The 25456-nt window shown below is 32.7% G+C and overlaps 1 protein-coding gene and 1 long non-coding RNA gene across 3 annotated transcripts; both read left to right on the top strand.

Moving 5' to 3' along the window:
- Positions 1-8223: 8223 nt before the first annotated feature.
- LOC121219849 (uncharacterized) lies at positions 8224-11339 on the top strand. 2 transcript variants are annotated; one of them, XR_005916863.1, is made up of 6 exons: positions 8224-8341; positions 8476-8538; positions 8754-8808; positions 9107-9257; positions 9399-9563; positions 11049-11339. It is a non-coding gene; the product is annotated as an uncharacterized lncRNA (long non-coding RNA). The 2 variants fall into 2 exon arrangements; XR_005916853.1 differs by lacking the exons at positions 8754-8808; positions 9107-9257; positions 9399-9563; positions 11049-11339 and having other exon boundaries at positions 8476-8612.
- A 6176-nt stretch (positions 11340-17515) lies between these two features.
- Positions 17516-18749, top strand: LOC107916966 (bZIP transcription factor 44). Its single transcript, XM_016846344.2, has one exon. It carries the CDS (start codon positions 17997-17999, stop codon positions 18465-18467), a length of 471 nt encoding a protein of 156 aa, XP_016701833.1. The 5' UTR covers positions 17516-17996; the 3' UTR covers positions 18468-18749.
- The last annotated feature ends 6707 nt before the right edge of the window (positions 18750-25456 follow it).

Raw genomic sequence — 25456 nt, 5'->3', positions numbered from 1 at the left:
AAAATTCTCCCTTAGACAAAATAAACTTATCTGCCTCAAAAATAAGTTTGAAACCAAACTTATTTAACAGACTTCTAGACATTAAATTGTTTCTAACTTCTGGTACATAATATACATCATTTAAGGTTAAAACCTTTCCAGAAGTGAATTGTAGTTCAACAGACCCTTTGCCTTTGATTGCTGCGGTGGAAGAATTTCCCATGTATAAGACATTGCCATTTTCACATTGTGTGAACTTTGTGAACATGCTTTTGTCTTTGCACACATGTTTGGTTGCTCCGATATCAATCCAGCATGTATTATCATCTTAAGCCATATTAATTTCAAATATTATTGCAACGAACTTTTCGTTATTATCAGCCTTAGAAGATGATTTCTTCTTTAAAAATCAACATCCATTCTTGAAATGTCCAGGCTTACCACAATGATAGCATGAGCCCTTTTGTTTCTTTTTGAACTTAGGTGTTCTATCAGTCTATTTGAACTTTCTCTTGAATGGTTTAGTAGTCTATACTTCCTCCGTAACAGGCACTTTGGCATTTTTAGAATTTAGATTCTAATCTTGCTTTCAATATTCTTCTTCAATACGAAGATGATTTGCCAAAGCCTCAAGAGATATTTCCTCTTTCTTATGTTTTAAACTTCTTTTAAAGTCTTTCCAAGATGGAGGAAGTTTGTCTATTATGGAGGATACAACAATCATTTCATCCATTTTCATATCATATTGCTTGAATTGATTCAGCATCTTTTCAATATCACGGAATTGTTCCATAACAGAACGACCATCAACCATTTGATAATTATTGAAACGACTGACAAGAAATTTCTTACTTGTAACATCCTTGGTCATGTATCTTGTCTCCAATTTGTCCCATAATTCTTTAGCGGTGACCTCGTTTTGGTAGGTGTCGAACAAACCATAAGATAAACCATTCAATATGTGGCCCATGCACATGTAATAAGCATTGTCCCATTTTTGTCTTTCTCGGGTTGCAGCAACAGATTCGTTTTTAGTCTCGTCAGGTCTTGGAGTATCCAAAACATAAGCAATCTTCAAAGTTGATAATAGGAAGTACATCTTTTTCTGCCATAGTCGAAAATTGCCACCATCAAACCGATCAAGTTTGACAAAATTGGAAGCCAACTCCATTAGTGTTCCACTTTCATAAGTTGTGGTAGTCATCAGGAAATATAACCTTAAAATTATTAGTACAAAACTTCGGTGAGGAAAATCTCGAACACACGAACGAAACTCGAATAGAAGAAGAAATAGGACAAGGCTCCAAGGCATGTATTAAGCCATTATCTTTAAGGTTATATTCGCCCCCACCTATCTTCGGTGTGCAAATGAGTTTCAAGCAAATTAACCTCGAGGATACAATGAAGCCAATGACTATTTGCGTTTTGCACTGACGAGAATAGTCCACTACACACTGAGCAATATATGACAAGAAACTCAATTTCTATAAAGGATTTCTGCAGTAATACTTTATAAAATAATCTAATAATATTAGAAAACGAAGGAAGGAAAGAAAGAATCTTAGAATTTGATGGTATGATTTCCAAATGAAATCTCATTCCTATTTATAGGAATTTTCATGTCTCTTCATAGAGACATCTTTCATCAATAGGTGTCTTTCTGAATAATAATGTATTTAAATTTATTCATTTAATTATAACTATTCAAATAAAATTATTTAAATAGTTATAATCCTTTTTCAAAAAATCAAACAATATAATCTTTTGATTAATTACATCTATTCATTTATAGTTATTGGAACACTATAAATATTTGAAAATATTCCAACATGTTTTCTCTATCACTTTTTTTGGTAAATCATTCTTTTCAAAGTTTTTTAATTAAGTTATAATATGCATAATTTAGATGTTGTCATGATTTGAAACTCATATGTGACCAATAATCTTTCATATCTCAAAGATAATAAGTTATCTTTACCCTTGAAAAAGTTATATTAAGAACTCTCATTGTTCTCTTATTTATTACTATGTTCCCACTTTTAGTGGTTCATGAGTATATCATTTTTTTATTTGAAATCTCACAAATGTTTGCGATGGTGATTATGAAATAAAGAATTGAGATGTTTATAAGTCCGTCTTGCTAGATTTGTTGCATTCCCAGAAGTGAATCTAAACATAAAGAAAATAAAAGATATACTCATGAACCACTAAAAGTGGGAACATAGTAATAAATAAGAGAACAATGAGAGTTCTCAATATAACTTTTTAAAGGGTAAAGATAACTTATTATCTTTGTGATATGAAAGATTATTGGTCACATATGTGGTGTATGCCCAAATATTTTGTTTCTATTAATATTCTTTAAGGAAGTATATGAGAATGTAGTAATGAATTTTATCATTACAAATAGAAAATATTTATCTTATTTGGTACTGAAATAAACAAATATATTCTAATATTTAATAGTACAAAATTAGTTGAAAGCTCCAGAAGAGCTAATATATTAATATCTAAAAAGCACCAAGTTTGTGATGGTTAATGCATTAGTTTTAAAAGATATTCATAATGGATATCATATTGAGATTGTGAATGAGGAAAAAGATTATATTTCATATGAATCAAAAGTAGATTGGGTTATTTATATTTTGAATCGAACTCGGGACCTTTCACACTCTCAGCAAGAATCATACCATTAGACCAAATGCTTTATATTTGAATATTTTGACATATTCCCCGAAGTGAATATTATATATAATTGATTGAAAATTATATTTATTTATTAACTCAGTGGCATTATAGACTTCACATTGAGTTAAACATTTTTAGTAGTAAATGTCACAATAGTATTTATATGTGGATACAAAATAAAAAGAATGACAATAAAATTATCAATTGTTAAAATTTATATTTACATTATTAGTATAATTGAAAAACATGTTAAAGTAAACTAGAAGTTTACTAATACAAATACATTTACTACTTAGCGTGACCAGTTAGACCATCTTGGATTATATATGATGCAAAAATTACTTGAGAATTCATATGGATATTCATTAAAGAACTAGAACATTCTTTAATTTAAAGTATTCTTATTTGTTGTTTGTTCTCAATGAAAATTGATTCTTAGAAACTCAGCAGCTAAAGTTGAGATTTAATGTCTTACACTTCTGAAATAAATATGGGCCCATTCATCCACTACGTGGATAGTTTTGATATTATATGATTTTGGTAGATGCATCTACAAAATAACCACGTATGTGTTATCAACTTGCAACCTGTCATTTTTAAGATTGTTTGTTTAAATAATTAATTTCAGATCATGCAACTAAGACAATTGATCTTGCTAATACTGATGAGTTTATATCTTAGTCTTTCATTAATTGAGTTTGAAAAACTTTTGTAAAAGTTTGTTATTTTTGCGCATAATGGTTTAGAGAAATTATTGATTGAACACCTCTGGTTAATGTCTAAACACTACAGCAAAACAGGTTTTTAGCGGCGTCTCGAACAGTAGCGGCGCTTTTTGAAAAACGCCGCTATAGATCGAGTATTAGCGGAGCTTTTCAAAAAATGCCGCTATAGGTCGACCATTAGCGACGCTTTTTGACAAACGCCACAAAAAAATTAAGCACAACGTTGTCGTTTTATGTTGAGATGTAGTGGCACTAGCGGCGCTTTTTGAAAACCACCGCTATAGATTGAGCATTAACAGCGCTTTTTAAAAAACGCCGCTATAGGTCGACCATTAGCAGCGCTTTTTGAAAAACACCGCAAAAAAATTAAGCAAAACGTCGTCGTTTTATGTTGAGCTTTAGTGGCAGTAGTTTTGCTTTTTGAAAAATGCTGCTATAAATTGAGCATTAGCGGCGCTTTTTAAAAACGCTGCTATAGGTCGACCATTAGCGGCACTTTTTGAAAAACGCCGCAAAAAAATTAAGCACAATGCCATCGTTTTGTGTTGAGCTTTAGTGACATTAACGGTGCTTTTTGAAAAATGCCGCTATAGATCGAGCTTTAGCGGCGCTTTATCAAAAACGCCGCAAAAAACGTTTTATCTATCTATTTATTATTTAACTGGTTTATTTATATTAATTAAAATACAATTTATTTTTAATTGAATATTTAAATTCTTCAAAAAAATAAAGAAACGTAGAAAGAATATGAAAGTAAAAATAGGTATATGACTGATTGTTTTTTTAATTTATATATTAAATAATTTCTTATATAATAGTAAAAGAGATAGTACTAATTTTAAAATATTAAATTAATTATTATTATAGTTTAGGGTTTATAGTTTAAGATATATGGTTTAGGGTTTAAGCTTTAGGAGTTATTATTTTAAGGTTTATGGATTATGGGTTAAGGGTTAGGGGTTTAGGATTTATGGTTTATGTTTTATGATTTAGGGTTTATGGGGATAGGGGATAGGGGTTTAGGGTTTATATTAATTAGTGTTTTTTTTAATTTATATATTAATTAATTTCTTATATAATTGTAAAATATATAATTTTAATTTTAATATATTAAAATTATGATTATAGTTTAAATTATTTAAGAGATAATAGATAAACTTCATATATATTAAATGGTTTAAGATTAAAGGTTTACTTGAGATTTGTTAAATGATTAAATTTTATACAATCAATTAATGCTTTTATATTTAAAAATATTTAATCTAAACAATTTCATATATATTTAAATATTAGATTTAAAAAAATTGATAAATAATAAAAAAAAGTAACATATTGATATGGATAGGTAACTATATAATTAGGGTTTAAGGTGTAGGTTTATGGTCTAAGAATTAGGGTTTATGGTCTAGGATTTGGGGTTTGGGGTTTGGGTTTTAGGATTTAATTTTTAGTGTTTAAGGGTAAATATGGTGAACTACTTGTGTATCTTGGATTTTTTTATAATATAAATCTAAATAAGATAAATATAAATTATTATTTTTAAAAATATATATATCAAAATGGGTTAAATTCCAAAGCATGCATGAACAATGGTTTAGTGTGCAATTGTATCCATGAACTTTAATTTAATCTAGTTCTTGTAAATTATTAACACAATTATTGATATAACATCATTTTATATTTATATATTGCATGCATAAATATTTATATTTATTCAATATAAAAATATATTGATGTATTTATTTTTTTTAAATATGTATGATTTAATCAAAATTAAAGTTTCAACTATACATTTAAACCACAATTAGAATTTCACGTCTACAATTATACATTAAACCGAAATTCATATATAATTCTGAGATGTATCTCTATCAAAATTTAGGTATATACATATAATTAAATGTCATTTATATAAAAATCTAAACAACTAATGCAGACCATACTTAAAAGAATAATGCTTGTATTGCTTTGTCATTTTGTATTTTTTTTAATTCATCGATTCCATTTTATTTTTGTTAAAGTTTTCTTTTGTATTTTATATGTTAATTTAAAAATTATAAAAATCTTCAAAATAAAATTTAAAATTTAAAAAAAAACTTAAAATTTTAATATTTAATATTTTAGTCCATATTTTAGTTAAAAAGTTCAATATTCAAAATTTAAAAAAAATCCAAAAAATGATAATCTCAGCACAAAAATTTTGAAAAAAAATAAAAAAAAATGTTAAATGAAAAAAAATCAAAATTGAGCAATAGTGGCATTTTTGGGTAAAACGCCGTAAAAAGTATAGCTATAGTGGCCTTTTTGGTAAAAACGCTGCAAAAGACCATTATTTTTAATACCGAAAATGGGAAATCAAAATCCCGCTCACAACCAAAAAATAATTTTTGGTTACCCGCTCGTTACTCCCTCTTCTTCTCATCTTCTCATCTCATTTTACTCTCAAAATTTGCCTCCAAATTTCCCATTTCCAGCAACACCAAGTTAATACACCTACACCAATCACACTTCTTTTTCCTTTTCATTTAACTGCACTGAATTCACCCACCATAACTACTCCTTTTCTCTCGATCTGTTAGGGTTTCTTTTAATTCTGGGTAAATCTTGCTCTCTCTTTTTTCCCTTCTTTTAATTTCGGATTATTTCTTTCTAATTTTTCTTTTTTTGGGTTTCTGAAATAATGATTCATTTATGTTGTTTTAACAAATCTGTATTAGGAAGTAACGAAATTTTGTCCTTTGATTTGGTGGCTGGAAGATTGAAAAAGGGATTTTATTTATTGTTCTTTTGCAAACATTGCTTTTGTCTTTCGTTTTGATAATTTCACAAGGGTTCAATGTAACGCCCTAAATTTCTGTAGTTTCGGCTTTTGTAAGTGTTGGGCTTGGAAGTGTCTGAATCTGTGTTTCAAGTTATTTTTTGTTTTTATTATTATTATTAGTGAATAAAGCTTGACTTGAGGTCAGTGGGCTTATAATGAATTATGGGTAAAAACTTAACAGAATGGGCCTGCTGGTCTAGTAGTTAAGTGGCAAGGGAATACGCTTAGGGTCAGCGGTTAGATTCCCTATAGTGGCGATGGGGTTATTTTGCTGCAAGTTGCAATTAAGAGTTGGGTTTTATTAAAATTATGAGATGTGGGCTTTAGGGAAGAATTAAGGATTTCTTATTTTCTTCTGGTTGACAAAATAGTTTCTCTGCCGTTTCTTCCTCTTCCAAACCCTTGCTGCCAAAATTCTTTTCTTTTCTTTTTTTTCCTTCTTCTCTATTTTTCTTCTCCTTCGATTTCCCCTTCTCTTCCGTTTAGATGTGACATTTGCTAATGGTTCTAACGATTCGGGATTAATCAAGGTTTGGTAGATCAGTAATCGAATTCTTAGTAGCGAGGAAACACCACTCTTCGTCGAAGGCTTCAGAGTGCTCGTGGTTGGATTAGCAACGAAAATGAATCAAGTGTGTACTCCGATTATGCAAAAACGGGTTTTAGTGAAAGCCGAAATCGAAACTGTCGATGCTACACATGCGTGTGGAATACCCGTGTGAAGGCCGTTTGGCGATACACGGCCGTGTGTTCGATGAACCAGACTGTGCGCGTGCCACACGGGTACGACGAACACTGGCGTGTGATGGTTTGTAGGTCGTGTGTGAAGCACGGGCTCAGACAAATAGGCCGTGTGGGCTACACAGGCATGTGGGCCCACACGGGTGAACCACATGGGCGTGTGGAAATCTGGGCCAGGCCATGTGATCCACACGAGCAGAGCACACGGGCGTGTTAGACCAATTTGTTTAAAATATTCTGTAAGGTTGCACGGGTCACCCAAGTCGACTGTGACCTGGCTGTAGGGTTGGTAAGCATCACTTAAACCCTATACTCTGATTTATTACTAGATTGTATGCAAAAACATGTAAAATTTAAGCATGTGTATCCGTCTGATTTGGTATATCTGTTCTGATTTGATGATGGCATGATTTGATGTCTGCATGAGAGCATGCCATATTATTTATGCTGCATTGCATCGGGTTGGGATTGTTGTAGTGAAGAAAAGGAAGTCTGAGAGGCGATTAGCCTGTTATCTGACAGCTAAGCTGCCTACTTATAATATGTGTTGCGATGCGGTACCTTATGGTGTGTAGGGCTGGATGGGTTGATTAAATCCCATACTTGGTGTGTAGCATTGGGTGGGTCGATTCTATCCCCACATGGTGTGCTGGGTTGGATGGAGATGGTGTGCAGGGTTGGTGGAGGATGTTTTCTGATATCTGATATGTTGCGTGTGTGATATCTGGATGGCTAAGGTTGATTAATTGTATTCTATTATCTGTTTGTATGCATGCGGTTTGTGGGGATGTACACACTAAGTTTGCGAAAACTCACCCCTTTGTTTATTTTGTTGTTAGGAAATCCTCAGCAATAGATGGATCGATGTGACGGAGGGCTCGATGGTGACCACTGGTAGACATTTACGAATTTTTAAGTAACATTTTATTTTGTCTGCCTTATTTAAATATATGTTTTGGGATTAATATGGTTTTGGACATGAACTATTCTTGGGTTTATTTTGGGAATTTAAAACTATTAAATTATTTGATTTATGACTTAATAATGTTTTAGCTTCCGCATTAATGAAATGTTTTCACTTAATATCTGGATTAGGGATTTTACGACTTAAGTAAAGATAACAAATTAGACTATTTTTGACTTGTTAAGGTTTTCTAAAAAGCACTCACATGTGGCGCCGCCAGATTCAGCCATAGCGTCTAGCCCGGGTTTGGGGTGTTACATTCAAAGCATCATTGTCTTACAGTTATTTTGGGTTTTTAAACTTGTGTGATTATTTTTGTTTCTAGTTGTTGGTTTCAATTAGATGAGGCTAACATCTCCATCATCGGTGTATAGAGGTATCTTCGCCACGTTCCTCGCAAGTTCAAGACAAGTTTCAGAGAAGGTAGGAAAATACTAATGTCCTTAGGCTCATTGCTTTCTAATTTTAGTTCCATTGTATATTTCTGTTCTTGTAAGAAATTTTGGTTTTTTTTCCCTTCAAAATGTTCTTATTTTTTTATTGCGGATGATGTATAGGTACTGAAGCAGCACCAAGGAAGAAGGTTGCAGCAACTTCTGCTTAAAAGGCAAATTGTAATGGTATGAGGTTTTGTTTTGGATGAAGCCATGTTTATGAGGAAACATTTAGTGATGAAGAGTGAAATTATGTTCCATTGGATGCTTTAGTTGTTATTTAGTTTCTATTTGAATGTAGCTATATTAAATTTTCAACAATTATTGGAGCTAATGTTTGACCATTAATTTCTTCATTGACTTTTTTTTTTAACTTGATCAATGTTTTTGTTTCGTTTAAGATGCCCTTAAATCAATGGATCGGAAACGGGTTCATGATTTCCTTTTAGATATAAGGTAATGCAAGTTCAGATTTTTAATCCTTTTTCTCACTTATTTTTCTAAATTTGTATAATAATATTCTAATTTGAATATTATAGTTATTGTATGCAACAGATGCAAATCTTTCTTAGAATTTGTTTACTTTTTATGCAAATAATCTATTAAAAATGTAAAATTGTTAAATTCAAATATTTAATGTATTTAAATATTTAGCTGTTGGTTTTTAAATATGTATTAGCTATTGGTTTAAAGTTTGTAAACATACTCAGTTTAATAAAGTTTTCTTTATTTTATTTTTTTTTGTTGTGTATAGAGGCATTACGTTTGCCCCTTCACATCACATTCTTTTCAGCTGTTCCCCCTCAATATACCTATGGTATAGTGGAGTTTGATACAGGGAATTTACAAAAAAGAATAGCCTTCTTTACCAACACTGATCTATTTTTGTTTGCCTATGACACGAGGTGATTATATTTCTGTTTATCTATACAAATATGGTATTAATATCGTATACATTTTCTCAACTTATTATTTTATTAATGGGCAATATGAGAAAGCTTTTTCACTATATGCTGATGTAAGTATTTTAATGTATTTGTGCTCAGACTAATATATCAGCCCTTAGCTTGAAGGAACAAGATAAAGGTGTTTATAGGAAGTCCAAGAACGGTGAGTGGGTTAATGCTAAGGATATATCAAAGTGCATTTGCTACTGCTTCCATTGCAGTCATATTCTCTGCCTCTGATTTCTCTTCCTACACTGCTTTCTGGTACTTTCTATTTTTACCTTTTTCTTACTTTGGATTCTGCTCTCAAATTTTACGTTTTTAGATTCAACAGTGCTTTTTTCCTTTTGTTTTTCCTCGTTTCAATTTATGTGGAAAATTTAATCTTCTTTTTATTTTTTTCCATTATATTAGTATTCCGAGGTTTGATGATCAACATAATTTTAAGTGAAATTATGTGTTTGAATCGAATTACTTATCAGCTTGGGAGCATAATTTTATTAGGCAAAAACTATGGGTGAAAGATAATTACCTTAGCTGATTTGTAGACTTGTGGTTTATTACCTCTTTGAATGTTGGTGCAAATTTGTTTCTAGTGCTAATATTTAAAAGAATCCTACAGCTGTTTTTGCTACTCTGGGTGTTTTGGTTTCAATTTATTGGATGTTGATTAGTTTCTAGATTTGAAATTTGGGTATGTTCATTTTTAAGCTTAGATCAATTTTGGACCCTAGTATTTATGCTTTATGTTTCTTATGTCAGTTGAGAAGCTTTTAGTATTGACCTTGAAGGGTATCATTCCAAATTCCAATTTTGTGTTTTTGTTAAAAATAGAGATGAAAATGAGAATTTGCTACCTTTAATTTTACAGTTTGCTTGCATGAATGTTTAGCCTACCTATTCTTCTGAAATTTTATTCTAAGCTGAATAAGAAGATCATAACAATTGTGTCTGGGGAAATAATAGAAAGTTGGTTGTTTCAAGTGTACTTTTGATCTTAATAGCAAATTTTGTTTCGAACTGAGTGGTTATGTTGGGGTTAACAGCACAGTAGGAAAAATGAACTAATATCTATGAAACTTTTCTTCTACTATACATAATGCAGTGATAATGCTTTACAATATAGTGACAGCCTTTAACACAGCCCTTCATTTGTGTTAATGACATTCGAGACAGAAATATAATATAGGTTTGAATGAACTTGAGTGAATAGTTGACTAAAAGTATATAATATCTTTAGTGAGTCTTCTGTTTTTCATGTCTGATCCTTCAAATATGCAACTCTGTTGGAACTTGTTCTTGTTCATTTTTGAAGTCTCACGAAGTGTAGGTTTTTGTTGTGAAAATGTTGAAAACAGCTGTTTTGACATGTAAAATAGCATTTAAACTTATCTTATGTGGAATCTTATAGTTCTATATATTCCTGGGAAATGGGGGAAATGTTTAGGTTTGATGGGGTGGAAAGGATGGTTAAAGTAGAGAAGAAATGCACTGCAATAATTGTTATTTTGTGCACTGCAATAATTACAAATTGCTTATGGAAAATAGGTTTTCATCCATTCTCTGGTCAGACATTTTTTTTACTTCTTTGTTGATGTAACTTGTCTGTGATTTCAGCTCATGAAGCCAAATATATAAACATTTTTATTCTCTGTTTGGTTTTCTGTTTGGTTCTCTTGTAAAATGAATATAAACGTTGAAAGAATTGTCAATTTCTTTTAATTTTTTGCTTGTGTGTTCCTTGAGCAGCAATTCAAACGACGTTATAAATGGCAGTGGAGATTAAGGACAGTCTCTAGATAGCTCACACTGCGGAGGACTTCTCTAAGTTATATCCAGGCATTGCAATACTTTGGCTTCACCTAAGCTTGAACCAGCCCTCTGTTGTATATTGTTTCTTCTTCTTTTCTAATCTTTTTCCTTCGATTAATGAGAGGTGATGATGATTTGGCTTTCTTTTCTCACCAGTATGAATTTTGTTTTAGAAATAATAATACTTTGTGAATGTGTTTGTGTTTTTTTTATGTATTAAATTACATATTGAATCAATGTTTATGTATTGAATTTAAATTCATTAATTTATATATTTAGTTTTAAAGTTAAATTTTTTATAGAAAATTTGATTTAATTAATATTTTTTATTTATCCTTAAAATTATATAGTTTTATCCTTAAAAGTATATAGTTTAAAGTTCAAATTTCAAAAAAAAACATATTATAATATTTATCATAGAAATAAATATTATTTAATTAAAATATATATTTTTAAAGGTCATGTTCTTTAGCGGCGCTTGTGAGAAAAGCGCCGCTAAAGGTCTATTTTATAGTGGCATTCGTGGGAAAAGTGTTGCTAAAGGTCAGATTCTTTAGCGGCGTTTGTAGAAAAAGTGCCGCTAAATGTCATGTTCTTTAGCAGCATTTGTGGGAAAAGCGCCGCTAAAGGTCATGTTCTTTAGCGGCGTTTGTGGAAAAAGCGCCGCTAAAGGTCATATTCTTTAGCGGCTTTTGTGGAAAAGCGCTGCTAAAGGTCACGTTCTTTAGCGGCGTTTATGGGAAAAGCGCCGCTAAAGATCATGTTCTATAGCGGCATTTTTTGCGACGCTTGTAAAAACGTCGTAAATAGTTTTAGAGGCGCTTATAAGAGCCGCTATAGGCCCAAAAAAATACCGCTAAAAACCTATTTTGCTGTAGTGAAACCATTACTTATGAGAACAAAACTTCCTATTTCAGCATGAGATTGTATTGATTTACATGTTGTATGCATCAAGCAAATAAATTATAAATACTCCAAATTACAATTGATTTTTGGTCAAGAACCAAATATTTCCCATCTTACAATTTTTGGATGTGTGGTATATGTTCCAACTGCTCCACCACAACACACAAAGATGGGTCGTAATAAGAAATTGGGAATGTATATTTATATGAGTCTTCTTATAATATTTTTGAGCTATTAATTCAAGATTTAATTATGACATGACTTGTCAGTTTTCCTAACATTAGGGGAGAGGATAAAAAGTTGGATTAATAAAGTACTTGAAATGAATTATCAATGTCTAAGATTCTCATATAAAGTAATATGAACCAGAAGTTCAATCGATAATTCATTTTACAAATCGATTCATTAAATCTCACATACCAATTGGAAATGCTCCAATACGAATTGATGTCCTAATAGAGAAAATTGTTAGTGCAAAAGAAAATAATTCATACCTAAAGCATGGAAGACTGGTCGGTTCCAAAGATAAAAATCCTTGTAAAAGAAAAGGAGCAAACATTGAAGATGATCATATAGTAGAGGCAGGGGTTCCTGAAGAGACCCATGACATAACTAATTATAAAACTCAAGAAGAGATTTAGGATACCTAAAAATGAAAAAGAAAATGATGAAAATAAAGAGATCTCGATAAGTTATATCAATACGAGAAAAAGATGAAACCAAAAAAAATGTAATTGTCGACAACAATTTTGCTTATAATGTTGTTATTGAAATAACAAAAGAAAATGAAGATCTTGAGCCTAAATCTACTAAGGAATGTAAAAATAGAAAAGATTGACAAAAATAAATAGATGCAATTGAAGCATAATTGAATTTACTTTCTAAACGTAAAGTTTTTGGACTTGTAGTCCAAACACATAAAGGTGTAAAGCCGGCAGGATATAAATGGGTATTTGTGCGAAAACGAAATGAAATTGATGAAGTCGTAAGATATAAAGCTCGCCTTGTAGACAAGAATTTTTGCAAAGGCCTGGTATTGATTATGAAGAGACATATTCTCCTATGGTGGATGCAATCATGTTTAGATATCCTATTAGTCTGGCAGTACATGAAAAACTTGACATGCATCTAATGGATATTGTTACATCCTATTTATATAGTACACTTGATAGTGAAATTTATATGAAAATCCCTAAAGGATTTAAAATCCCAAAAGGATATAAAGTTTCTTAGGAAATTTTCTTAATCAAATTAAGGTAAAGTTTATATGGATTAAAACAATCTGGACGTATTTGGTACAACCGTCTTAGTGAATAATTGTTAAAAGAAGGTTACAAAAATTATCCAATTTGTCCATGTGTCTTTATAAAAGGTTTGGATTAGATTTTGTGATAATTATTGTTTATGTTGATTATCTAAATATTATTAGAACTCCTAAAGTGTTTCAAAATATAATAAATTGTTTAAAGAAACATTTGGAAAAATAAAGCTTTACTTGACTTACAAATCGAGCATTTAAAAGATGAAATTAATGTTCATTAATCAACTTGTACGGAAAAGATATTAAAGAAATTTTACATTGATAAAACATACCCATTAAGCACTCCAATAGTTGTACGATTATTATATGTGAATAAAGGTCAATTTCGTCCTTACTAGGATGGTGAAGAGTTTCTTGGTCTTGAAGTACTATATTTAAGTATCATAGGGGTATTGATGTATCTTGTAAACAACACAAGACATGATATAGCTTTCGCTATAAACTTGTTAGCAAGATTTAATTCTTCTCTAACACATAGACATTGAAATGGAATTAAACATGTAACTAGATATTTCAGAAGGACTATTGATATGGGGTTATTTTATTCAAATGATTCAGAATCCTTATTAGTCGGCTATACTGGTGCTGGATATTTATCGGATCCACATAAAGATTGATCTCAAACATGATATTTATTTACATGTTTGGGTACTACCATATCATAACGTTCAACAAAGAAAACATTAGCTGCTGCTTCTTCAAATCATGTAGAAATAATTGCAATGCATGAGGCAAGTCGAGAGGGTGTTTGGCTAAGGTTATTGACCCAACATAAGATATGTAATTTGCCTTTATAGGAAAATATGCCAACTATCTTATACGAAGATAATGCAGCATGTATAGCTCAATTGAAGGGTTGGTTATATCAAAGGTGACAAAACAAAACATATTTCACCAAAATTATTCTTTACCTATGATCTTGAGAAAAGAGGTGAAATAAATATTCAACAAATTCGTTCTAGTGAGAATTTAGCAGATCTTTTTACTAAGGCATTGCCAACTTCAACATTTGAAAGACTACTACACAAGATTCGAATGTGTTGACTCAAAGATGTAATGTAATGTTGCCATCAGGGGGAGTCTAAAAGCAAGTTGTACTCTTTTCCTTTAACCAATATTTTGTCCCATTGGGTTTTCCTGATAAAGATTTTTAACAAGGCAGCTTGTAATAGAAAATTGTGTAGTCTTTTTCCTTCATTAGGTTTTTATCCCACAAAATTTTTCTTATTAAGGTTTTAACGAGACACATTATCTACTAATGGACATCCAATGGGGAGTGTTACGAATGTCTTATTAAGTGGATGTCCATCATGATCCAGATAAAGTTTTGATCTACTTTAAATTCTAATAGTTATTAGAATTAGATCTTTATTTCTTTTATACTTCTTATGCCTAAAAATAGAGACTCTAATGAAGTATTGTAATTATCCTTTTGATCAATAAAGTACATTCACTATTACTTTCATATTTTCTTTGTACTTTATTATCTTCATCGCTCTTTATTTTATAACAATTATTAAATAATTGTGAGATTAAAATAAAAACACCAGTTACTCTACAAAATTTCTTTTAAATAAAATAAAGTGAAAATAAATATTATAATTTTAAAATGATATGACGTTCACAACTTGTATAACAAACAATAGTTGATCGGCAAATAGGGTGTAGAAGAACACGTTTCGTCAAAATTCAGAGAGTTGTCGGTAAATGAATGGTAGCATGAAAAGGCCATATCTCACTCATCCTCCTCCAAACAAGGTATTAGGTCAGACAAAACTCCACAAAACCTTTCACTCTATCACACAAAGCTTCATCATTTTTGCTTCTTTATTATCGTTACTTTTAACTAACAATAAAAAAACATATCTTTATATCCAAAATCTCTTTGGAAATAATCATGATTTATAAATTAGTTTCGGACGTTTTTCATAATTAGTTTTTATAATAATTTTTTATCTAATATACAAATATGTAGTCATATATAATGATATTTGTGATTTCTAATTATAATTTGTAAGGATTTTATCTTTTTAGTTCTAATGGTTAAATTACTCTTTTAATCTTTTCAAAAAAAACTATAATTTTATTAAAGTTGTAATGCATGTATGTTTTAATTAGAATTTTTACTTTTATTTCAACGTTCTAATATAAATGTTGAGTTCAGTGGTAAGATACATTACACTCCAAAAAATATATAAATTCAAATTTTGGAAATGATATTATTGAGAAAGTCAGATAAAAATCTTGAACATGAAAAATAAAATCAACATAAATTTTTATAAAAATAAAATCTAAATTCACCCAAGTTTTACAGAGAGAGAGGAGAGGAGGGAGATTGTGTGGATTTGGGTTGGGTTAGTGGGGTTGGCATTATCATGGGTTGAAAACAAGGTAAGCATATGGACAACTTTCATGCTCCCTTCCCATTTCATGACTTTATTAGGGTAAACATTTGGAACAGATAAATTAACTTTGGTTTGTTGAATTCTTTTATGGAGCTATAAAGCAAAGCATATGTGACTGGTTGGTGTCATTTTCAATGACATAGCCTCCCTCAACTTTACTAGCACAAAGGGAAAACATGGTTGATCAATTAGACCCCAAAGTAGTTTTATTTATGAGATGGAATATTCCTAACCTATTCTTGTTTAACCATCATATTGATTTCTTTTGCTATCACATAATTTAAGATAAGAAAAAAAATAGTTGTGCTGATACAAAAATCAACAAGGAAAGAGAAGGAGGTGGCACAAGAAAAGTCCATTCACTCTCGTTAGATTGAGAGTAAAAAAAAATAAAAAAAAATAGGAGACTAAAGAGGAAGGGGATGAGAGCTTGGCCTCTTAGGGTTTGTTAAGAAGAAAAAAGAGATCCTTTTCTATGTTGTGCTTTGAGGCATTTATAAAGGGACTCCTATTCAATTACGTTATTTAATGGTTCCCTTTTGAGGAGAACACACTCGCTAATAGTGGAAGACACAATGAAGGGTCCAACCATAAAATTAAGGATGCATGATCCTTTCCGTAAGTGGTACGAAGCATGTGAGTGGTTGATCACTAAGTAATCATCCGGATGATATAAGATGAGGGGCATCCGTATGTGCTTTTCTGATCGTTTTTCATGTTGCCATGTATTTAAATCGAGTTAGGGGTATAATAAGTTGCACAGCTAAGATTCAGTATAAAATTTTATATTTTTATGACGCACTTTTCGTTCTTATTAAAGAGAAAATAATTAAACAAAATTTATATTTTTGAGCTATATATCTAAACAACATGAATTAAAATATTTTAACTATATATGATATCATTTACATGGAAAAATTTATGTTTTTATCAATTCATATACTAAAGCAAAGATTAGGGGGGACCAAATTGAGTTGTTTTTACTCTCTTCTCATAACAATAGTTATATGTTTTAGGGCCGAAGATCCGGTTACATTTTTTGAATTTTTTAAATCGTCGGTCATAATTCAGTGCAATTTTTGGTTTTGCATATGAATTTTGGGTTATGAAGTTTTAAATTTTATTTTGATAAAATTATATTTTTCCAATATTTTTATGAAAATTTTCATAATATTTTTCATAACTAATTTTTTAAATAAATAAAAATAATCTATAATTTTTATATAATTTTTTTAAAAATAATTAATTATAGAGTAATTTTAATTTATTTTCTCTATTTTTAATATAAAATATTTATTTTCACAGCATAAAAAATTAAAATTATCTATAAATTAAATAAAAATAGAATGACATTTTTATATAATATTAAAAATTGGGAAGTTACAAGATTTGAAGTTGTCTCACAAAAAATTTAATCATGGCTCCATAGATTCAACAAAAACTCTATTTAGCTAATATAAAAATTATTAAAAAAAAGTTGATTGAGCTTTGTCTCGATTGACATGTATATTATTGTTAATACAGTAAGACATGGGTTGAGTGCACTGAAACACATTATCCTTCTATTTTTGAGTTGGAGAGAAAGAGAAATTTTAGGCATTGTCTTAAAAAGAGCATATATAATCGAAATCTATAATGAGATTATTAAAAAAAATTATCTTCGTCATTTTTTTTAATCTGGTTGAATTATGTGTTTTTTTTATAGCAATTATGAGTTTAAATTACTAGAACGTGTAATATTAGACTTGGTTGCTACAATAGATTGGCATGCTTTTTGGTCTATAAATTGCCTTGCCAAATCTCTCAAAAACCTCTTCCAGTTTTACTCTCTTCCCCCCTTATAGGGTTTAGTCAATTTCTGCTCTCTTCCTGTTTTTCATTTTCCCTAGTAGAGCTAACGTTCTGCTGGTTTCGGTTCACTAATTTTTTCAGCTGTGTTTCTTTCAAATCGTTTTGATATGTTTTTCAAATCGTTTTGAGATTCATGTCTCCAGTTGTGAGTGAAATCCTCCGATCGGGGTTTATGATAAATTCCTCACTCAGACGCAGGACCCATCTTGTTCAATCTTTCTCAGTTGTCTTCCTCCACTGGTTCTATGTTTTTCATAAATAAATTCTCCGTAATTGCTTGACTTTCATTTCCTTTACATAATAAACCCAATATATAAGAAAACTCTGCATTAGCTGCACGTAGTTAGTATCTGGGTCCTGTCGTCGTCTTTCTAGCAGTGATTTTAGTGTACATATATAAACATGGCATCGTCCAGTGGGAATTCCAATTCTTCAGGTTCGACTCTGCTTCAGATTTCAGGCTCCGAAGAGGATCTGCATCAGTTGATGAATGAAAGGAAAAGAAAGAGGATGGAATCAAACAGGGAATCAGCAAGAAGATCCAGGATGAGAAAACAGAAGTATCTGGATGATTTAATGGCTCAACTCACACTCCTAAGGAAAGATAATAATCAAATCTTAACAAGCATCAATTTCATCACCCATCATTACTTCAACATTGAAGCTGAGAACTCTGTTTTGAGGGCCCAGTTAATGGAACTAAGCCAAAGATTGGATTCTCTAAATCATATCCTCAATTATCTTACTGATCCCACACTAAACAATGGGATTTGGGTTTATGAAACTGAACCCTTTGAAACAAGTGCTGATAGTTTCACCAATTTTACTCTTAACCAACCAATTGTGGCCTCTGCAGATATCTTTCAGTACTGATCCACCCATTACTGAAGGGCTGAAACCAAAAAGAGTCAAAATCGATGGAATTTGGAACTAGAAAGTATGAACTGCTTGCTAAAGATAAAATTCTCTTTTTTTGGAAATTGTATTTTTCTGGTCTGATATATGATATGGTGTGAAGTGTTTATTAGCATATATTAAGCCCCTTAACTTGTTTTCTTTCTTCTTCCTTCCAGTCTTCATAATTTTGGTGTCTTATTATCTGTGCTTTCTTTTTCCTCTGTTTTGGGTAATAAAATGGCAAATAACTGCATTGATCAAGATTCCATAGTTTTGACAATTTAAGAAGCTTGGGACATTATTTCTATCTTAATCAGAAGCCCACAGCCGTACGATTTGCTGGTTTTGTTACGTAAAGTATTAAATCCATAGTTCCTATAACATGACAAGGCTCCATAATCTCTAGGGAACCCAGCTGTAATTATGCCGATATTGTGTGCAAACAATGAAAGCTGTAATTCTTAAAATCTACCATCCGAATTTCTAGTCATATCACATTTCCCAGTGTTGTTTGGTGCTGTAAACTTGTCAAGCCCCACTATTAAACTTCCCACACTCACCCTTCACCAATGTGTGAAGGTGTTTCCCGACACATTGGCGACACCATTTTGAAAAAATATTCCCTAATTATTGACAAATGATTGTAGAATTTAGGGTGATACCGCTTGACACCCAAAAACACTGTAAAAAAAACATCATATTTTTCATAAATAATTTACAATAACATTATTTTCGTGATTAAATTTTTTATATTATTTTAATAAAACCCTCTTTCAGGTATTGCTTTTCTTGCTCCATTAGTATTTACTTCTAGCGCAATTAAGATTAGGTTCAACCCAACTAACACAGTTCGTAATTCTTTGGGTTTTCTTACTATATGAAAGAACATTCTGGCCTACGTTCTTTGCCCAGCTACAACTTTGAGCAGTGACACATCATAATTGCCATTTTGAAACAAATAATTACTTTGTTTACAAATTCTCCAACAAATGGTACATACAATGCACTCAAATCAATCCCATCAAGATGAATATTCAGCTTGTTGTGAATATTCTTTACAATCCACCAAAGAGGTGATAAAGAAAAACTTTCTTATAGTTGAACTGGGTAACACTCCTCACCATCCTGATGTACATAATGAGTTGGAGGTACTATTGGAGCACGTTAAGACTTGGACCAAAAATTTTCTTGTATAAAAAAGTCTATGCCACAACATGTTAATGTTCTTTTAATCAGTTTAACCAAGTTAATCAAGTTTAGAAGAATTCAAATTGATTATAAATTATTTCGAGTCACTGAATACTTATGAGGACATATTCAAATCATAAAACATTTAGAAACATAAATGATTATAAATCATCTTAAAACCATTTAAAAACATTTTTCGGGTGATCGGAGGTGTTTAGGGTCAGGGACGAGCCTCGAACATTAAAGCGACCAAAACACTGTAAAGGCTCTATCCACAAGGTTAGGTACTTGTACTTAAGCCTAAACTTGTAGCATTTTAACTATTGACTTATTTTGATTCGATACCTATAGTAAGGATACCGAACCTTAGGCCCATAAAACTGAAAAATAGTCCAAAAACACTTAAAAATTAAGTCTAAACATGTCGATATTATTTTCATATGTTCCAAAGCATTATAAACCAATTTCAAATCTCATTTAAACTCATGGTATAGGCCATATACACATTTAAAATGAACCATGAAATAGAGCTCGAGTATAAACATCAAAAAGACTTGAATTATAACTCAAATTCTACAATTATAATATTCAAATTAAGTCTTTGTGTACATGTCAATTTCTAATATCAAAGGCATCCAAAAAAAAATGATGGACAACCTCAAGATGATTAGTGATCGAAGCTTTCAGGCCTAGACTTATACTCTCGTTGAATCCAAAACCTATACGTTCTAAACCACTAACACGTTAGCTTGATGAGCTTAGTAAGTAACCAATGATAAACCTACTTACTCCTTCCTTTGTTAATGTTGAGCCCTTCTTAAACATGACATACCAATTCATTCAAAGCACATTTTAGTGCCAGCTAACAAATTTATTTAAGTTAATCAACTTATAAGGCTCAACTTACATTTTCATGATTTGTTAACCCATCACATTATGAAATTCATGATTAAGACTCTTATGAAGGGTTCATATAGTGTTTAATCTAACACATTCTTTTACACGATAACTTCCTAACATTTTCATACATATATGTGAACATACATACATTACATTTCCATTTCCATTTAGTCAGTCATATATTACTTTCTATTTCACAATGGTGGTCAGTCATGACTATTTGTTCATTAACTTTCATATAGCCATTTCCATGTTTTTACCTAGTACCAACTCTATCGGTAACTTGCAGAAATTAACAATCCATCACTTACTTAGCCATAGTAGCACTCACACTACAACTAGAAATTGTTGGGTATGGGTCCCACTATGTGGGAAACCCATATTTTATGCTATAATGTTTTGTCCCTTCTTTGGTTTTGTCAAAAAGCCACTTTGGGGGTTTTTTTAACGGTTGTTGGGCAAAAATTTTAGCAGGAGAGCAAAAAAAAAATATATCTCAAATTAAAACAGAGAGAAAGAGAGAAGAAAATTTCAGTTTTTCAAGCTTGGTGCAGCAGTGATCAACTCTTCGATCGAAGGTCCATCCGTGGTTCGATTGAGCTGATTTTTGGACAACAGCTAGGTGATAAGGTGTTCTTGACTTTGTACGGTCGGATTTTTCATCCGAGTCTTGTAGCGTCAGAAATACCCATTTTTCAGCAGCTACGTTTTTGGTGATGTTCTCTCATTTTTCTCTCTTTTGCTAAAGATTACATATTGTTAGCCTTGTCGGAGTTGAATGCTTGTTGTAGGCTTGATATTGTGATCTTGTAGTCGAACATTTGATGATAGTAGAGCTCTTTATCGGACTCTAAAGTCCCGTGGTTTTTTACCCTTGATTTAAAGGGGTTTTCCACGTAAAAATATCGGTGTCTCTATTTATTTTTGTTGTGGTTGCATTAGTTGATTTGTGGTTGATTAAGGTTGCTAGAGAACATATCTTGTGCTATTGTGCTTGCCATAATTTTTACAGGAGTTATAAGGAGAGAAAGAACACCGGTTGTGCTTTCGCTTTGTTTCGGTTGTTCGGTTTCTTCCCAACAAACTGGTATCAGAGCTTGGTTATTGTGTCAGATAATTATGGAAATTAATACGAGCAAGATGATTATGTTGAATGGCACAAATTATCAACTTTGGCGGAATAAAATGAAGGACTTGTTGTTTGTGAAGGCTTTGCATCTTCCGGTCTTTACTACTCAAAAACCCGATTCGAAAAGTGATGAAGAATGGGAATTTGAGCATCAACAAGTGTGTGGCTTTATTCGGCAATTTGTTGAAGAAAATGTTTACAATCACATTGATCAGGAGACACATGCTCGAACATTGTGGGAGAAGCTTGAAAGCTTGTATGCTTCGAGGTCGGGCAATAACAAGTTATTTTTGCTGAAGAAAATGATGGCGCTGAAATATAAAGAAGGAATGTCTATAGCTGACCATGTTAGTGAATTTCAGAGTATGATGAATCAGTTGCTTGGTATGGGTGTCAAATTTGATGACGAGATTTTAGGACTTTGGTTGCTTGCTACTCTACCAGACTCTTGGGAGACCTTTCGAGTCTCACTCATTAATTCTGCCCCACAGGGTATTATTACTTTGGATTTGGCTAAGAGTGGTGTGTTGAATGAAGAGGTTAGAAGAAGATCTCAGGGTTCTACATCACAGTCCGAGGTGTTGGTTATCGAGAACAGGGGGAGAAACAGAGACAAAGATGGAAAGGGTAGAGATAAAAGCCGAAGCAAGTCAAGATCGAGATACAAGAATCTTGAGTGTCATCATTGTGGTAAGAAAGGTCATATCAAGAAATATTGCTTCAAGTGGAAGAAAGAAAACAAAGGTGGTGGTGATAAACACGACCGGAATGACGATGAAAAATCCGAGCGTGTTGCTACTGTTACTCGTGAAGATTTGTTAGTTATTTGTGATCAGAATTTGGTCAACCTAGCATGCGACGAGACTAGTTGGGTGATTGATACTGGTGCATCACTTCATGTCACGTCGAGGAAGGAATTCTTCACATCTTATACTCCTGGTGATTTTGGGGTATTGAAGATGGGTAATGATGGTTTGGTTTCGGTTATTGGTATGGGAGATGTTAGCTTGGTAAGTAACAATGGAACAAAGTTAACTCTCAAGGATGTCAGACATGCACCGGATGTCCGTTTGAATTTGATTTCTGCAGGAAAACTTGATGATGAGGGATTCTGTAACACTTTCAGTGAAGGGCAGTGGAAGCTGACTAAAGGCTCCTTGGTTGTGGCTCGAGGAAAGAAGAGCTCAAATTTGTACTTGATGCAAGCTTTGACTTCTCGAGAGACGGTGAATGTGACACTGAATGACAACTCAACTGAGTTGTGGCATAAACGACTCAGTCACATGAGTGAGAAGGGGCTTAACTGTTTAGCGAAGAAGAATCAACTTTCAGGTTTAAAGAATGCTACACTGAAGAATTGTACTCATTGTCTAGCAGGAAAGCAGAAAAGAGTTTCATTTAGAAGCCATCCTCCTCATAGGAAATTAGAGTTGCTAGAGTTGGTCCATTCAGATGTTTGTGGTCCGATAAAAGTAAGATCACATGGTGGTGCACTTTACTTTGTGACTTTCATTGATGATTGTTCAAGAAAGCTATGGGTTTACACTTTGAAGTCTAAAAATCAAGTCTTTGAGGTGTTTAAACAGTTTCAAGCATCAGTTGAAAGGGAAACTGGGAAGAAGTTGAAGTGCATTCGTACTGATAATGGTGGCGAGTACACAGGGTCGTTTCATGAGTATTGTCTGCGACAGGGAATCAGACATCAGAGAACACCACCAAAGACTCCACAGTTAAATGGGTTAGCTGAAAGAATGAACCGAACATTGATTGAGAGAGTCAGATGTTTGTTGTCAGATGCAAAGTTACCAAGATCGTTTTGGGCTGAAGCTTTGAATACAGTGACACATGTGATAAATCTGTCTCCTAGTGTTCCTTTGAAAGGTGATGTGCCAGATAGAGTTTGGTTTGGTAAAGACGTGTCATATGATCACCTACGTGTGTTCGGTTGTAAAGCATTTGTTCATGTTCCAAAGGATGAAAGATCCAAGTTGGATGCCAAGGCTCGACAATGCATTTTTATTGGTTATGGTCTAGATGGTGAGTTTGGTTATAGACTCTATGATCCAGTTCAGAAGAAACTCGTGAGAAGCAGAGATGTTGTCTTCATTGAGGATCAGACCATTGATGACATTGATAAGACGGAGAAAGTGGATTCACAAGGTAGTGGTGACTTGATCGATGTGAATCCGGTTCCCCTAGACTCTTCACCAGATCCTATCCAGGATGATGTGCATGGTGATGTTAGTGGTGACCATCAGACTATAGGTGACTTTGATACTCCCATGGATGATGTTGTGAATGATCAACAACAAGCACCTATAGCTCCACCAGCAGTTCCACTTCGAAGGTCTTCCAGAGATCGACGATCTTCTGTCAGGTATTCTCCTGATGAATATGTTCTTTTGACTGACGGGGGAGAACCTGAATGTTATGAAGAGGCTATGGAGAGTGAATGCAAAGATCAGTGGGTTGAAGCGATGAAAGACGAACTTCAATCCTTGCATGAGAACCATACTTTTGAATTGGTGAAACTGCCTAAGGGCAAAAGAGCTTTGAAGAATCGGTGGGTTTACAGGTTGAAGCAAGAAGAGAAGTCTTCATCTCCACGATACAAAGCTAGATTGGTCGTCAAGGGTTATACTCAGAAAAAGGGGGTTGATTTTGAAGAAATATTTTCTCCGGTTGTGAAAATGTCCTCTATCAGAACTATACTGAGTTTGGCAGCTTGTTATGACCTAGAGGTTGAACAAATGGATGTGAAAACTGCTTTTCTTCATGGTGACTTGGAAGAAGAGCTTTACATGGAGCAGCCAGAGGGTTTTGTTGCACAAGGGAAAGAGGACTATGTGTGCAGATTGAAGAAGAGCTTGTATGGTTTGAAGCAAGCTCCAAGGCAATGGTACAAGAAGTTTGAGTCTGTTATGGGGGAGCAAGGCTACAAGAAGACTACTTCTGATCATTGTGTGTTTGTTAAGAGATTCTCTGGTGATGATTTTATTATTCTTTTGCTCTATGTTGATGATATGCTTATTGTTGGTCAGAATGCTTCTAGAATTGAGAAGTTGAAACAAGAGTTGAGTAAATCCTTTGCAATGAAGGATTTGGGGCCAGCAAAGCAAATTCTTGGCATAAGACTGACACGTGATAGAAAGGCCAAGAAATTATGGTTATCACAAGAGAGGTACATTGAGAAAGTACTTCAAAGGTTTAGTATGGACAAAGCTAAAGCGGTGAATACTCCCTTTGCTATGCACTTTAGATTGAGTGTTAAGCATAGTCCTTCCACAGAAAAGGAGAAGGAAGAGATGCAGAAAATTCCTTACTCTTCAGCCGTGGGTAGTTTGATGTACGCAATGGTTTGCACGAGACCAGACTTGGCTTATGTCGTTGGTACAGTTAGTCGGTTTCTTTCTAATCCAGGCAGAGAGCATTGGAATGCAGTGAAGTGGATTATGAGATATCTTCGTGGCACTTCCAACATGAAACTTTGTTTCGGCAATGAGAAACCTGTTCTTGTTGGGTATACAGATTCAGACATGGCCGGAGACATTGACTCGAGGAGATCTACTTCAGGTTACTTAATCACTTATGCAGGGGGAGCTGTGGCATGGCAATCGAGACTGCAAAAGTGTGTTGCATTGTCCACCACCGAATCAGAGTTCATTGCAGCAACCGAAGCGTGTAAGGAGATGCTTTGGATGAAGAAGTTTGTGCATGAGCTTGGTTTTACTCAGGAGAAGTATGTCCT

This window comes from Gossypium hirsutum, chromosome A01, assembly GCF_007990345.1.
Source record: "Gossypium hirsutum isolate 1008001.06 chromosome A01, Gossypium_hirsutum_v2.1, whole genome shotgun sequence".
Taxonomy (NCBI): Eukaryota; Viridiplantae; Streptophyta; class Magnoliopsida; order Malvales; family Malvaceae; genus Gossypium; species Gossypium hirsutum.
This window is presented reverse-complemented; position numbering and strand designations above follow the sequence as displayed.

Coding starts and splice junctions, on each gene's coding strand:
- LOC107916966 (XM_016846344.2), top strand. CDS start 17,997: ATGGCATCGTCCAGTGGGAATTCCAATTCTTCAGGTTCGACTCTGCTT.